Source organism: Amblyomma maculatum, chromosome 6 (genome assembly GCF_055883805.1).
Source record: "Amblyomma maculatum isolate TAMU_Amacu chromosome 6, ASM5588380v1, whole genome shotgun sequence".
NCBI lineage: Eukaryota > Metazoa > Arthropoda > Arachnida > Ixodida > Ixodidae > Amblyomma > Amblyomma maculatum.
The window spans coordinates 41901017-41917221 of NC_139349.1; the positions used below are offsets into that span (position 1 = coordinate 41901017).

At 45.5% G+C, this 16205-nt stretch overlaps 1 protein-coding gene across 1 annotated transcript; it reads right to left on the reverse strand.

Moving 5' to 3' along the window:
• Positions 1-664: 664 nt before the first annotated feature.
• On the reverse strand, positions 665-5792 carry LOC146185610 (G-protein coupled receptor moody-like). The gene is made up of 4 exons (XM_084605562.1): positions 5478-5792; positions 4616-4900; positions 3262-3385; positions 665-1023 (listed from the first exon to the last, which is right to left on the reverse strand). Exons 1-4 carry the CDS (start codon positions 5789-5791, stop codon positions 796-798), a joined length of 951 nt encoding a protein of 316 aa, XP_084461688.1. The 5' UTR covers position 5792; the 3' UTR covers positions 665-795.
• Between the last annotated feature and the right edge of the window lie 10413 nt (positions 5793-16205).

Here is a 16205-nt window from a genome sequence, read left to right on the forward strand (position 1 = left end):
ACGACCTGTTAATGCTGTCAAGAGGCCGTGATGGTGAGTGCACATTTGAGGAAGACTCTTGCCCAGGGTGTTCCTCAGCTCTCAATTCTCCACCACGGGCCAGGGAGAACAATCTAGCAGTATGCACTTTTCGTGAGGTACTGTAAGAAGCTCATTGATCTGAAAAGCGACAGTGTTGTTGCTCTTAAGCAGCAAGTCAGCCAAACAGCTAGCCGCCCAGGTAGACAGGTAGATAGCTAGGCAGACACCCAACCAGCCAGGTAAGCAGGCAGACAGCCAGGCAGACGGCCGGGCAGCCAGCCGAAGGCAGCAAGCAAGCCAGCCAGCTGGACTGTTGGAATAGCAGAACTGAAAAATATGCTCATATAAATCTCCAGAAGTAGCTGCAGTTCTCGTGAAAACTGCATTCCACATCGTTAAAGTCTGATTACCGCTAAGAAATGACCTCACTATCGGGTGCACTCGAAGCAAGCTTCTTCATTTCTGCAGTGCAACATCCACTCTGTCCATGAATAATTATGCTATAAAATGACGACAATTAGTGCCTGCTGCCTACACAACCTAGGTCGATAGAACGCATGGAACCCTTCTTTTCTCAGTATGAAACAAACTGGGCTTTCTCCAACATGCAGTAATAACAATTCTCCCATTGCAGTCCTTGAGATTTATTTTTCTCGGTGTATTGAGCTGTCCACAATATACTCTCATTTACACTTGCAGCAATTAAATCTTGATTTCAGACAACACAATAGCGCGCCGTGTATTCTTCTTTGAAACCTACCAGCGCGAAAGTAGTCACAGGCTGGTCTGCTGAGACTCCCGTGGCTTGCTGTCAGCCTGCTCCGCTTGGAAAGGTCTGGGCGTACAGCACAGAGCAGCGATGGAGGCCAGCAGGTGCGCGTACGCTCGCCTGTACTGGCGATTGGTGACGCCGTAGATGATTGGGTTGATGCAAGCGCTGAGGTAGAGAAGCAGCTGGCTTCCCAAATGCGCCGCGGGGTGCCGCACCTCAGCATCCACCACCTGCAACACCCACAGCGCTATGGTGCGTATTTAGGAACACGGATATCACTATTAATATAGGCACATTGTAACCTGCTGCTTAGCATAATATCGCAGTTTTTGTATCAGGCATCATGTTCCGCATTGGCTAATTGTCTCCTGGATAACACAGTGCACGTTAAGGAATCCCACGTGGTCGCAGTTTTTCGGAGCCCTTCACAACTGCGTCTTTCATAGCCCGAGTCACTTTGGGGCATTGAACCCTACAAACAAAACCAATTTACAAGCGCCCCAGAAGGTATCCAGTGCTTACTTCATGTGGGTTTAAATGATGAAGTAAATGTCTAGCTCTCCAGTGCGAGCCACACCCTTGATGTCTTCTCTCACATCTAGCCTACAGATTTTATGCATTCAAACAAATGTCATGTGCGCTCTCGACTACGTGTGCTGACGACATCTCCTTGCCTATGTCGCCCGCAAAATTATGGTTGGTCCAGCGGACAGCGTGATACGGCAGGCGTGAAATCCAAGGGGATGGGAATAAATCACCTGAATAAAGACAGATGGGCAACGCACGACAGTTGAAACTATATTTGTCAGGCGGAAATAGACAGTTTTGCACCGTACGTCACAGTCCCTGACTTCAGTCGTTAACAGTAAGGAGAGGTATATTGGCATGGTTGGCCATGAGGAATTCGGAGTTAACACGGTAGTAGGCTTGTACTTTCTCGTATTCGTGCCAGCAGAATGCGCTTGGACCGAAAGGCACGAACAGCACCAGCCATATCAAACTTGCAGTTCACTGCAATTCCTTACCGCACATTGCTACAGTTTTGCAATTCTTCCACTGGAAATTGTGCGTCTTTGTCTCATATGTCTCATTATGCTCTCGTAATTAGAGCACACAGTCGAGGGAGGCTTCGTCGCACGACATAATGCCAGCGCGCCCCCTGCCTCCATAAAACCTCGCAAAAATGTTTCCATCCTTTGGGAGAACATGGCCTGGCTTGGAATTTGTTCACAATAATATAAATTAAGAAAATTCGTGCTGGCATCCCTAGAAAATCATTACATCCACGCGACAAAAAAGCAGCATGTCTGCTGTGGCTGCGACCCTTTGGGATGTACGAGAGCCCTCATTGCCACAGTCCTTTTACTTGCGAGCATGATCAAAGAATGTGGCCAAGCGCCGCAAAGACATTGTGCAGATATATCTGGAGCGGTCCGTCGGGTTACGCCATCGACGTCGCCGCGCCGAAAACTGTTTCTTGTGAGGTGAAGCTCCCGCACGCATAGTAGCACGGGGACTTGTCTGTCTGGAAAAATATGTCTTGAAAGAAATTGTTACGTTCAAATGACCACACGAGCTTAGCTAGCCGTTTTTACAATGTACACGTTTATTTATTTTTTTTTCGGCCAAACTAATGACGGTATTCCGCTTAACAGGTGGTATTGCCCATAAGCGCTGGAAAGAGAGCAAACGTAGCGTGCATAAGCAGAAGCCCTAATGAAGTTTCTTTTTTAATGGCTACGAAATTTGCAATATTTTACGCTTCTTGAAAGAATTCATTGTGAGAAGTTACCCGACTAGATAATGAAATCACATAGTCAGCTTTAATTCCATTCATACAGCTGCTGAATTGGTATCCATCATATTAAGTAATTTTTGAGATGCGAGCGCATTGTCTTTCGAATAGTGTTCAAAACTGGGCTAAAGAGGAAATAAAGTCAGCCAGACCGTTTTCGATTATTGACATCCTACATTTGGAGCACTTCATTTATAAGTCCATATTTACTGCAAACTGCTGAAGAGGTCTGTGCGAAGGTGCGCTTCATCTAGGGAAAGAGTGCCAACAGCCCTAACTCGGACGTGAAAGTCCGCGAGATTTTTTTTTAGATGACTAAGCAGCTACGCGCAAAACCAGCAGGAAAATAAATCAGCTCAAGGATCATTTATTGTTCACTTTTCTAGTGAAAAGAACCTTTCTGCGAGTGCTTTACAAGAAAACGATACCTCCAGAGAATCAAATTTTCTTAACAGAGCCTTCACCTCAAATTTCCACCAGTCAATTTCGTTGGTATACTTTGTTGTTAGGTCTCGATGTGGCACTAAAATCACTATTCTCGGTTCGTTTTACTTTCATGCAGGCTAATACCGTTTTTAGAAAAGTACATCATTAATTGGGCCTTAAAAAAAAAAAAAAGAGCTTCGATCAGCATGCCCCGATCTGCCTAATGGGTAGTTCTCCACAGTCTCACCTTTACGATAGTGATCGGTAGGTAGCAGGCTAGGAAGGAGAGGAAAATGACAAGAACCATGCGCGTAATGCGCCACTCGTCCCGGCGACGGCTCGCTGCTTCACCGTGCGCCTCCAGCTGAATCCTGCGCGCGCAATAAAAGCGATCATGCGTTAAAGGTAAAAGACTGAAGATTTCAGTGCTCACCACGACGGAAGGGCACCAGAGTACTAAGGGCATGATGCATAGGTGCTACTTGGGGCCTCCTCTACGGTGATTGAAGGTCACAGCTCCATGGTTTCGCAGTGACAGATTACTCTGACAAAAGCGGGGACATGTACCTGCTACTCATGCGGGTAATTGCAGGATATCATGTTCAGTGTTATGTACAGTGTTCGGGGATCGGTGTTTTATGGAGTGCACTGTAAAAAGAAAGCTCCACTTTACGTAAAACCCCGCTGGTAATGCGTTGCCGAAGGATTCTCTGGTCAATAATTACGGACCAAATGTGAGGAACATGTGAAAATTATCGTGTAATTGGTAATAAAAGTTTCCGAAGTTTTACAGAAGGAAATTTGTTTTTGTCGGGACAAATGCTTCTGTTTTGTTGTTACTGAATGTTACGTAGTATGCTTGCGGACAAAAATATCAAAAACGTATGCCGGTGATGGTAATAAAACCATCATATCTCTGACGTGCTGAGTCCATGACTGTTTGAAAACGCTTTGAATTATTTGAGACACAAAATACATGCTGAAGACCGCAGTGCTTCTGATTTCACTCTTTATAATTTTCCCATGCGGAGATTCGCTTTCCACTTCTATGTGTTTCGACTTGCCGCGGTGACTCGTTCGCTATGACGTCCGACCTTCTTGACCTCAACTCAGCGGCCGCATTTCACTGCATTCGAGATTCAAATAGCTCCATCTTGTCACGCCTTAAACAATACCAGGTGGTGGAAGTTTGTCTGGTGTTCTGAATTCTCACGTAGTCCAATTAGGTAAAGTTTCGGGAAGTTGTTCTCCAAAGACCTACAATACCCTACTTATTTCCCTCCATCAAAGTCTTGAGCATGCTGAAAATACTGTCTTAGCCAAATGCACATAATTTGTTGGTATATATTCAGTGCTGACTACTAAGCTAGAGGTTAAAAAAAATGTTCGCTATTGCAGATACAACTGATGTGATACAAGTGTGTGCACTGCTACGAATTTGCAAGATTCACGTAGCCTCAGCAAGCAAGGCATGCAGTTTCTTAGCAGCGCTAATTTCACGTGATATTATTTTGAATATCCCTAGTATTATCATATTAAAATGGGCATGTTGCGGTCATTAGAAACCGCGTTCGAAATTAGCCGGTGGGATAGAAGCTGACCTGGCTTTTCGCGCGTGTCTGAAGATGGCGGCGTAGCAGTAGACGATCGCCAGGCAGGGCACCAGGAAGGCGGCAACGAAGAGAAACGCCTTGGGTGATCTGCCACCCGACGCGACAACTGAGCACCCTGGACTGCGAGGGTCCGGACCGAAGCGACCCCAGGTTCCAGCTAATGTAGGTGCCAGCAGCAGGCATGGTGCTAGCCAGGTGGCAGCCACCATCCACCATATTCCGGCACGCCCATACAGACGGTTGTACAGCGATGGGCGCACCACAAGCACGTACCTGAGCAGCGGGAAAGGTGCGACAAGCGACATTATTTTTGTGTGCCACGTGGAGCCACGCATTGTTAGAGATTATCACATCCGATGTAGACTAAAGTTATCTGCATAACTACAGAAAAAAAAAAACGGCGTATATACTGTTATTGGCGCCGTTGCGATAACGGTTGCAGTGGAGAGTTACGCATTATAAAACTAAGCTGTGCCACCTAGCCATTAGTAACATACCTAAACAGATCTTCCGGTGTATGCGGGGATCAGCGGCAGCTACCTGCCACATCGACTTTCTAATTGTGTCTGGTACGTCATAGCATCAGCTACCGTAGCGCTATTAACCGCCAGCTAAGTCTATTCCGCATTTTCTCCCACACCGCTCTGTTTTTAAGCCACTTCTCAAGAATACTATAGAGTGAGCATAGGGTCCCGGAAAAAGAAGCTTCACCGTGGTCGACTTTCACCACTGCCTTTCAAACTCCTCTGTCGAAAAAATTCACTAATCAAGCACTAGGGAAAGGTGTTCCCTAGAAAATCACTGCCCAGGACCAGCACTCTTGCATGACGCGACATAGCGATGCGCGCACCTGTTAACGGCGATGGCAGTGATGGAGAGGAGCGAGACTCCCACGTTCAGGTAGCGGCCGGCTGCCACGAGTCGACACAGCAGCGGCCCGTGGGTCCAGGCGCCGCGCAGCAGGCCGGATGCAGCGAAGGGAAGATTGAGCGAGCAGAAACACAGGTCTGCTGCCGATAGGCTTAGGATGAATACGGACGAAGCGTTGCCGCTGTGCTCCCGGCGCATACGCAGCAGTAGCGCCGCTATGGTCAGAGCGTTGCCTGCCGTTCCGGCGACTGCGACGGCGATGACGAATGCACCACCCGCACTGGACGTTTCCATGCCGCTCCTATGAAACTACAGCTGCACCTGGAACGCGAAAAAAAAATTCAACAGGAATAGACTGCCACCTCTGCACTTTTGTACTTAGCTCGAGGTGCATCGAAAAAAATGTCCTAAATATTTTTATAGAAATAAAACAATGTACTCATTGATAGTGAGAAGAGGGCATAGAGCTAAAAGAGAGAGTCTGTGTGAGGTAAATGGATACTTCGTTGGATCCAAGCGAGTCATAAGGGGTGCAGTGCTAACTTCGGCAATATTTGTTTATATGAATCCGTTTTCTTTGAGCTTCGTACCCTTGCTAACAAAATATAAACAAATGCAAGATGCAATATAAACCTCATTTAAGGGTGAACTGAATTTCGTTTTAGTAAGTTTTGATCTAACGCTGTAATGAAGCTGAATTCAACAGTTTGGAAAAATTTATAACCTATGATGCTCGATTCTAAATCACATCAGCAGCGAAGAAAAGAAAGCCTGCGTGTGCTCAAATGGTACGGAATCTAAAATGTTACCTTAAGGCACATAACAACTTTGTAGTCTCATAGGTGCTACGTTTCCGTTCCCAACCGATAGAACATCGGAAAAAAAAAAAAGATAAGCGGGGCAGCGCTAAGGTTTCCACTCAGCTGAAGAACCGTTGTCAGTCAGTCAGTTTATGCGGTTCCTTTAGCTCAAAAGGAATAATATAAATACGATCGCAGCTGCGCTGACCAAAGGTTTCGATCTCGCTGCGTCGTGAACAGATGAGCTTCACCGAACACAGCACCAGAGCCCTACGCCAACACCGCAGCCAGATGGCCCGATTAATCGCATTGCCCAAACACTCTCCATGTTGCCGTTTTCATCAACTTTCATCCGGTCACAACGGATTATGAGCACCACTCTGACGCACTGCTGTCCTAATTTGCGTTAAACGATGCCGCCATTTTATAATGCGTTACCACTAAGGTGTCCAACTTCTGTTTTCACTGATATTCGGCTTACACTTAACCTTGAAACTCGAACCTCAGACGAAGTGAAAAGTGACCCGTAGCGCACATAGTTCGCATATGCCAACTAAGCAAAATCGGCTCAATTACTTTTTAAACGTTTTTAGTGGAGAAGGAAGAATTAGCAAATCCCCCGCCATTTTCATTCCTTGGGGATGTCTTTTTTTATTTCATGTTGTAAGGATATTTTCAACCATGAAAGAAATACCCTGCACAATATCTCTGTTGATGCAATCGGAGCTAAAAAGGCTGCATGGACGTTTCTGTACACTCTCGGCTAAGAATGAATTTGGAAGATATGGTTAAAACTGCACTTTAGAAAATAGTATGGCTCATTTATGATCTTGTTTGGAAGTTACTGTTAGCTCGAACAGTGGATAAACTTATGAAAACAAATTAACAAATTATTAGAGCGTAAGGTTGAGTTAGATGTACTCACGACTGCGTACAATCCCAGGTCCAATGCTAAAGTGCATGACCCCGTTGAATACCTCTTCGAGTCCACACTGCAGGCTTTTCACGCTGCTCCACCCTACTTCACACAGTTACTCAGAACCACCCGTCAAAGCGTGAAGATTTCTTCTTTGACTCAAGAACACATGAGCATCGACCGCTTGGTAATAACCATCAGTAGATCAGAAGGCAAGTGACAATCAAATATTGGCGCATATTGCTCAGAATATTGGCTTGGGCACAAATAAGGAAGAAGCTATCTTCAGCTCGGACCCAAGAAGGCGGTTGTATGAACTCTGTTGACCACAAGAGGAACTCGCTGTGGCGCACTTCTCAACCTTGGATTTTCTTCGTTGGCAGGTGACGTCTTCTTTCAGCGACCGTCAGAACATCCAACTCTTCATGCACCTCCTGTCCTCATTGTGCAGTCTAGGTTGCTGCAAAGATCATTTTGCTGCAGAATAAAAATTTCTGTCTTCCTTGCGGTCTTCTGTGCGCGCCGAGTGGTTCTTGAACGTCCGCCAGGATGAACCGTTGAAAACAGACTTGCTCGCTTGATATAAAGCCAGAAACAATACAGCCGCTATGAAGCCAGCAACTGCGCGATCGTCACAGTTCTGGGCTCATGTAGAATCGTGTTCCAGTCATCCCCTCCCGAATTCGTTCACATTAAAAAAAGAAACCTCGATGTAGCCACGGAACGACTCATGCCCAGCCGAACTTGTCGCCAACTGTTCCGTCCATTGAGCCCACATCCGCGCGGGCCATACGGAACGATGGAGAGGAGGACCTGCCTGGGAAAATCCGCTCAGGAAGTTCGTTCGCGGGACCCCGGGAGCTCGGTCGTGGGGCACGGCGCGCAAGTGGTGACAAGTAGTTGCCACCCGCGGCATTCGACACAAAACTGTCGAAACTACGAAGCGCTTGCCAGTGCTTAATTTCTGCGCTTAACACACGTGATGTACGAAGCTCCCGCATTATTGAAACGTTGCATCAGCCAGTATTAAACCCCACATTTTGGTATATTTAGTATAGGGAGGAAGGGAAAGGCGTATTGGTGAAACTATTTTTTTCTACAATGCTTACGTTCAACCTGCGAGCATGTCGTACAACCACGGTTCGTTTTTTTCGGTAATGCGCTTACTTCACGTTTTTTTTTCTTTATTATTCTCCTGAATTAGAAAAGCTGCAATACAGTTCGTCATTCTGAGTCGATAATAAAATTTTATTCTCCTCGCGCCATTTAAATTACTCTTGAGTTAAAGCCCATATAAAGAAAATCTTGTAGCCCTGAAAACCCCAGCTGTAAACAGCACTTGCAACAAACGTGCGAGGAGGCTGGCGGCTCTTGTCACCTGCCATTGGAAGGTGGTAAAGGCTTCAGTACCACTACGCTGATTTTCGGCAGTTGGAAGAAGCTTTAGAACAGGGACGCCACTTTTCTTGACAGGGCTTCAGAACCAGTATGCCCCTTTTTTATTTTACTGGTTTGGCTGTTATTGGTTCAGTCATGGAATTTTGTCGAGTACAGCCCACATCCCCAGAGGAAAAGCCTCAGAAGTCTCGCTAGAATAGCATGGTTTCGAGAGCTTCAAAAGAACCCCGAGTACTTTACCAGATTATTCAGACTTCTGCCCTATGGCATCCCTCACAGTATGCGCCGTTTGGGGACATTGAACCACGCAAAACAAACCTGCCAAACCCTCGTATAACCGGCTGAAAATGCCTCATATACCAGCCTCTCACACTGGTGAAAGCTGTATTTCCAATCCGTACTGTAGCTTCCTTGCGTTAAACTCGCCAAGCAAAACCGATACTTTGTCAGCATGCACGAGGACGGTAACCGAGAAGACTGATTCTTCTGAAGCGTTGCTACAGCGCACAGATATTCACCACAGTTAATTTCAGCTACAAACAATGCTAGAATTACGAAAGGTATTTTATCAGCTTTCTTTTGAAGGAAATTACGTCTACATCCTTCTTCTCTTTTTCTCCCGTTTCACATGAAACCAAGGAAAAACTACCGCAGCAGACCTTTACGCGCATACGTCTCCCCCCCCCCCCCCTTACTCACAATAATTATCTGCTTTTAGCAAAAAACGAATCCTAATGAAATTTTGTTTTTAACTCGTGAGCCTCTCCTACCTTGTTATGTATGTAATGCAATTACATTGCAGAGGATGTAATATATTGCAGACAGCAGCCTAAACTTCCCGGAAGGATTATATTTTTTAGTTTCAAGTGCAGCTTTTTCTTGGCCAGCGAAGAAGACGAAGAAAAACGTGATGCTTGGTCAGCATTCGATGCTGCGTGTGCAAATTTTCCTTTTCGCATTTACCTATTTCGCGGCAAGCATGTGTTCTGGTAAGCTCATTATTGCCTTGCTCTATCTACCGTCTCATGTTTCTGTTTTTGGCTGGATAAATTAGACTGCGTCCAAAACCTTTAGCTCCCTGGCCAGTGTATTGGATCGGGCCCTTCATGTGCAGTGGGCAAGCTTCAAAGATACGGCCAGCTAGTCCACATAGATTTCACGATTCTGTACTATAAGCGGTATGATTTGGTACCAATTGCCGTCAAGAATGACAGGTTTAGATTCTGAAGACTTGTTTCGATATATCTCCTGCTGAAATTGTGGTATTCTATGAGTTGTCTCATTTATGGACTGATCCTTAACTCCCCTTCTGCCATCAGCTACGTCGCTGTGCGTACTTTCAAGCATGCCCTCATGTTTTGTAGAAATGCCTTTTTTTTTTTCACCATGAGACATTAATCAAACTACATCCTATGATTCTGATTCCTGCAGCTTTATAGGCGATGCATAGCGGTGCTGTAATTTATTCTTTGGCTTCTAACAGTAAGAGTTTAAGTGAATAATTTTGGCAATTTATAGCTCTGTGAACAAACCTGCACGATCTTTTATGCGCTGTCTGCGTGTTGCAATAAACGTTTTTGCCACGGTTCTTTTCTTTAACTAACCTTTGCTTACGCTATCTCGGTCATGTTATAAAATATGTACGCAGCTCGAGTCCTTAACCGCTACATCCGGCACTATGAGCCCCTGTCTTATGAGCCTGTAAAGCTTCACCAAGGCCAGGTAGGAAGAGGACGCTGGAAGCGTTCAGCAGACACCCATCGGGACATCGGCCACCCTATCCAAGTGACCTTCAAGGCGCTCAACATGTACGTGACGTGAAACGCACTCTTCGGCCATCGTGTTCATGACCTGCTAATCCTGTGTAGCTGAAGATTCACTTGCTCTTCCAGTTATGCGCACTCCTTGGCTTCTTGCTGTGTTGGTGACCAGACGACTACCACGCCAGAGCTGTGACTAAGAAGTCTAACTAGAAAACATGTTACAATTACTGTCAAGGTAGCAATGCTAGCTAAACCTTCAGCCCAGTCACATTTCACGGACACATTTTGCAGTGGCCGAGCGAAGAGAAAGTGAACGTAAAACAAAGATCAAGATTCCTCGTGCAAACAGTAGGCTATGAGAATCAGAACTCTTCAATTATACTCGCTGCGAAACCCCGCTTCGAAACATAACTAGTTTTAGTATCTGCCTTTTACCTACTTACGAATGGTAGCGCCATCTACTGACTCTTGCGTCGCTCGGAGCACTTCGAAAAGCGTTCTTTTGAACTGTTCCCTTGTTCGGGCTCCCATTTAGCACAGAGTTGACATCAAGTGATAAATTCTATATGATGCTAGGTTTTATTAGGGTACTTGCCTGATTAGGTCAGAGTGAATCATTGGATCCTCGTTGTCTGCATCGATGGCAGATCAAAACGGAGTAAAGTAGCAGTGTAATGGCAGTGGTACCCATAGCGCTGTCTAGCGCTATGGGTACTCATATCACGGCTGCTATTCGTCCTCGTGTCTTGTGCCCTAGGCTGGAGACGAGTCGGAGGAGAACGGCTGGTCGGATATGATAAAGGCGGCCTTGGACTGAGCTGGGTGGCGGAATCCAGGTGCCCGCGGCCGACGACCAAAGCGCGCGGAACAGCAGCACGTCCACCAAGATATTACTTGTGGAAAGCGAAGGAAAAGATGGCATGTGACAAGTATTAATGTGGCATCACAAATATCCCAGATGTTCGTTTCCTTACTCACTTTTTCTACGATGTCACTTATTATGTTGTGACTCAGCCTTACGTCTTCTTGCTGTTTATTCATTTGCGGATTGAAAGAGGAAATTCATGTATATAATGGGTTTAAGTCTCCGGCTCGAATTTTAACCGGTTTCTTTCTCAGAGTGTTGTCTTATATTCATTTTTGACAGATTATTTCGCCTGCGTTTGGTGCGGGATCAGTCCTCGTTCTCCGACGACTTCGTCCTGATGACTAACCACGGTGCAGTCAACACCAGCCTCGACCACTTGTATTCAGGCCACGTCATAGGTGAGCCTGTGCTCTGTGGTTTAATTTGACGTTTATTGACGTGTTGACGCTTCGTTATTCTTTTAGTCAACTCACTGACGCATTTAATAACGGCAACAAAAACCGGATTGTTAAGTGAATAGCAGAAGTGCGTCATTTTGGGGGTTATTAATTTCAGTTGTATACAAGAACCAGGCAATATCTGCAATCACGCAGGGAAATCAGAAAAAAAAACTAGGGAAAACTGAGTTCAGCGCTCATGCAGTTGTAGCCAGCTAATCATAATTCTGTTATGAGTTTCTTTGCCTTTCTGAGACGCAATAGCTGGGGTAAAACGTTATTGAACGAGCGCCTAATAGAGCGATTGAAGTGCGCCCCACCTTAAGGCGATGAGTCCATTTATATCCGTTGCTCCTCTCAATCCGAGGAAAGCAGGTTGGTATAAAGGATGTCATTTTTTAGATGAGCTGCTCGTCTAGTTGCTCTAGTTGGTGTTCTTCCACGGTGCACAACCGCTCTGCTCGGCTGTATCTCATTCTAACATAGTTGGGATGATATACAGACGCCCTTCTTTTTGTCTCTTATATCTTGTCCAACCTATATCCCAATAGATTTCTTGTTTTCTTTAAGAAGAGAGATTACCCACTGTGCACCATAACACCCTTCTCCCTGTCAAACACGAACAAAATGAAGGAGGTTTGAGGGAAAGCCTCTGTCTGCTAGCCAAAATTTCCGGCCAGATGTTCATTAAAATGTTCGTTATTGATGGGGGCTTAAAGAGGACATCGGTCTAAGTAGGAAGCACCCGTGAGTGGGAAGGGTGTTATGTGTAAAGTGTGGGGAATGAAAAAGCATGGCATATAAAATCTGTCGTCAAGGCAGGATGATTGCTACCGGTGGCATGCTACAGGGGTAAAATCAGCTAGCTTACAAAATTGGGATAAAGTACGCAAACTCAGCAGAACGAAATTTAGGGGGTGCAAAGGGTTTAGATGTAGCCAATGTGAAGTTTGAAGACTGTGTGTTCAGGAATTAGGGGCGCGACAGGCGGCATGGTAGGCATGAGCGAGTTGAGCTCGAAGAACTCCCATGAAGCAGTTGATCAGTACGGTAAAACTAAATACAGGAGAAACATTCCAGGAACTGGAGGAGAGTGAGCCAAAGAGAACAGAAGGTAGAGGGAGAAATTAAACAAAAATGGCATGTCACGTAGCTTTAAAAAATATCGAAGAGGTAAGAAAAGGAATTTAGCAGCAAGGGTTCTTGAAAAAGGATAATAGGGAGTGCAATGCACAAAGTAAGATAAAAAGCACGAAAGTGAATAAAAAAAAAACTTAAAGCAAACAAAAATGAAGTAGGTGAGGGAGAAATGAAATAAAGTGAAGGGGAAGTATTAGGAAGGCTGGTGTAGCGTATTTATATCTAGTGGTTGCGTTTTTGCTCAGCATGACGTGTCATATAAAATAGTTACCCAGGGAAGAGATACAACAAAAGTTTCTTTCCTGCACATGCACCCCGGTCTTACCGAAACCGAATTCGCCGAGGCCTCAGCTTACGGCCACACTAACCAAGCAGCGTAGAACTAATTCGATTTCACACACGTACGGCGACATGCGACAACACCGCAAGAGCGCCAGGAAGCGTTTTGCCATCTCCTGACGCCAAACTAAGCAGTAGGCAGAGGGTCCGCTAGAGCCAACTGCAGGAAAATATCTTTTCAAACCCCTTTAATCTTAACAAAATCCGCACAACCAAATTCTAAGACAGATGTCCTTATTGCTGGGACAGATCAACACTATACCAAACAACATGATACTTTCAGAAAAATTACAGTGGTTTAGCCATAGATAAACGCAACTTCTACGTGCGAAAGCAGGCACGCTGTAAGCCGTTCAATTTCAAAGAACGTAAAGTGGATTTCACCAGCTGGCGACAACAAGCATGACTTTGGGCGCCCAGAATGCTCTAATTACTGTTATTATTAGTACTTTATTTTTGGTACTACTGTTAATTCTTTTTAAGTACGCACATACACATTATAGACCCATTTTATGTGAAAGTGCAAGGTACAAAAATTTAAAAACTAGCTGTTACCTCTCACCTATGCGGTTGAAACGTGGCGGCTAACGAAAAGGGTTCTACTTAACGTGAGGACAACGCAGAGCTATGGAACGGAGAATCATAGATGCAACGTTAAGAAATACGAAGCGTGCAGAGTGGGTCATAGAAATAACTCAGATTAATGACATTCTAGTGGATTTCGAGAAACGAGAATAAGAAATAGCCATATGGAATATAATGCGAGGAGAGCATAACCGATCGTCGTTGAGGGTAACAAATTGAATTCCAAGGGAATGAAAACGCAGCAAAGAGCGGTAGAAATTTAGGTGGGCGAAAGAGGTTAAAAAGTTCGCAGAGGCTAAGCAAAGTTTTGTGGCGAAACTTTAGCGAAATTGATCGTTCTAGGCGAGAAAGTGCTAGCGCACTAAAACCACATCAGTCCCACACATACACTATAGTCGAAGCCGAAGCAGTGGAGGCAGCGCCGTCCAACTAAGACCTGACGACCACGTCCAGGTCTTCGCTGTAAATGAGAAATGCCTCTGCACATTTTACACCTCTTGTAAATTTGAATTCTGATTTGAGAATGAATAGAATCAGTCAGTTTAGTCGTTCAGTCGTGTCCGACTCTTCGTGACCCTATGGACCATGTCACGCCACGCTTTCCGGTCTCTCACTATCTTCCTAACATCACATAACTTCATCTGCAGTGCCTCGAGGATGCCATCTAACCATCGCGTTCGCTGCCTACCCCTTCTACGGCGACCCTCAACCTTTCCCAACATCAAATCTTTATCCAGCGACTCCTCTCTTCTCATCAGATGACCAAAGTAGCTGAGCTTTAACTTTAAAATTTGACCCTCCAATGAGCAGTCAGGGTTTATGGTCGACAATATCGACTGATTTGATCTTCTGGCAGTCCAAGGAACTCTCAAGAGTCTTCGCCAGCACCACAATTCAAACACGTCAATTCTTCGGCGGTCAGCCTTTTTCACAGTCCAACTCTCGCATCCATATATCACAACTGGAAAGACCATAGCACGAGTTATACGGATCTTGGTTGGCAGACTAACGTCTCTGCTCTTTACTAGGCGGTCAAGGCTAACCATTGCTCTCTTTCCCAGAAGCAGGCGTCTCCTAATTTCATGGCTGCAGTCTCCTTCCGAGGTAATCTTGGAGCCCAAGAAGAGAAAATCTGTCACAGCTTCCACTTCTTGTCCATTGATGCTCCAGGACTTGATAGGGCAAGACGCCATGATCTTTGTCTTTTTAATGTTCAGTTTAAGCCCAAACTTCTCACTCTCTTCTTGTACGCGCATCAGAAGTCTCTTGAGTTCCACTTCACTTTCTGAATTTCGTTGCGAAAGAAATAACATTGTAGAATGTAATTTACGTTATACTGCACAGAATAAAACTAGGATTTATGCTTAATATGAAGGCACTTGCCGTCCTTCAAACAGCAGTGCGTTTCGCTGTGTAAAAGCTTCTAGGTCAGGCCAGGAGCTTGAGCTTACTGTCACTGGGTTATTATCTTGTTTAGATTAGAACATTCCCCAAGTTTGTGGTGCGTCATTATGTCACTTTTTGTGCACTACAAAGTATCTTCCTGTGGCGGCCGCTGATATTAAAAATGTTGCAGTATTACCGCAGAATATCGGTTGTGCTAGGAAGTACATTATAATATTGCATTATAATTTCGTAATGCCCTGCATTGTTAGCTTCAGGCTGTCTTCTAAGCTAGCCATCAGTTTCAAATTGTTTGCTAAAAACAAACCTTACTCAGGAAGTTCATAGGAATGTTTTTACACTTAGGTTGATTTTAAATTGGCTAGGACGTCTTTAGTCAATGTTTCATCCTTTACATGCTACCGCTGGACATGAACAGGCTTTCCCAGTAGCCGCGTGGTGGGTGCCCTGCTCGATGGCGTTTTCGTCGGCCGTATTTCGCTCAACTCGCCATCGGGTGCTGAGAGCGAGGAGTTCCACGTGGAGCGAGCCAGCCGCTATCTGAGACCCCCACACCGCGGTGTCCACTCGGTCATCTACTCGGCGAGGGATGTGGCTCCGTCGGGTGGACGTTGCGGCCTACACGGGGCCGCCCAGCAATTCCTCGAACGGGTGCAAAGGGAGCACCGCACGGTGGGCCCGGTATGAAGCTGCTGAATGACACTTCCAGTTAAAGCCCCCTCAGACTTATTTCTTAGACAATGACGCTAAATAAACATGACACAAAAGAGAGGGCGATGGGCGCCTTTTAAAAGCCGTTCTGCATAACAGCAAACCTGAGATCGTAAACTGAAAGAGAGACATCAACCTCTCTACATATGCCACGTGACTAATGTCATGATCCTGCTGACTTGGCACCCTGTAGTATAGAGCATTTTTGGCGGCAGTCGACATATATACTAACAGACAATACTCTGTGTTCTCAACTTTAATTTTGACGCTACGTTTCTGTTGATGGCGTGGAGTTCATGAGCAGAGACGGCACGTTGAACGCAAAACATCTCTCTCGCTTCCGGAGC

Bases quoted from the DNA above. Each gene is read 5' to 3' on its own strand.
- LOC146185610 (XM_084605562.1), bottom strand. From the start codon at position 5,791: ATGGAAACGTCCAGTGCGGGTGGTGCATTCGTCATCGCCGTCGCAGTC. The intron at 3,386-4,615 runs GTCAGCTTCTAT...TTGCGCGCGCAG, and splicing joins AGACACGCGCGAAAAGCCAG to GATTCAGCTGGAGGCGCACG. The intron at 1,024-3,261 runs GTGAGACTGTGG...TGGGTGTTGCAG, and splicing joins TACCGATCACTATCGTAAAG to GTGGTGGATGCTGAGGTGCG.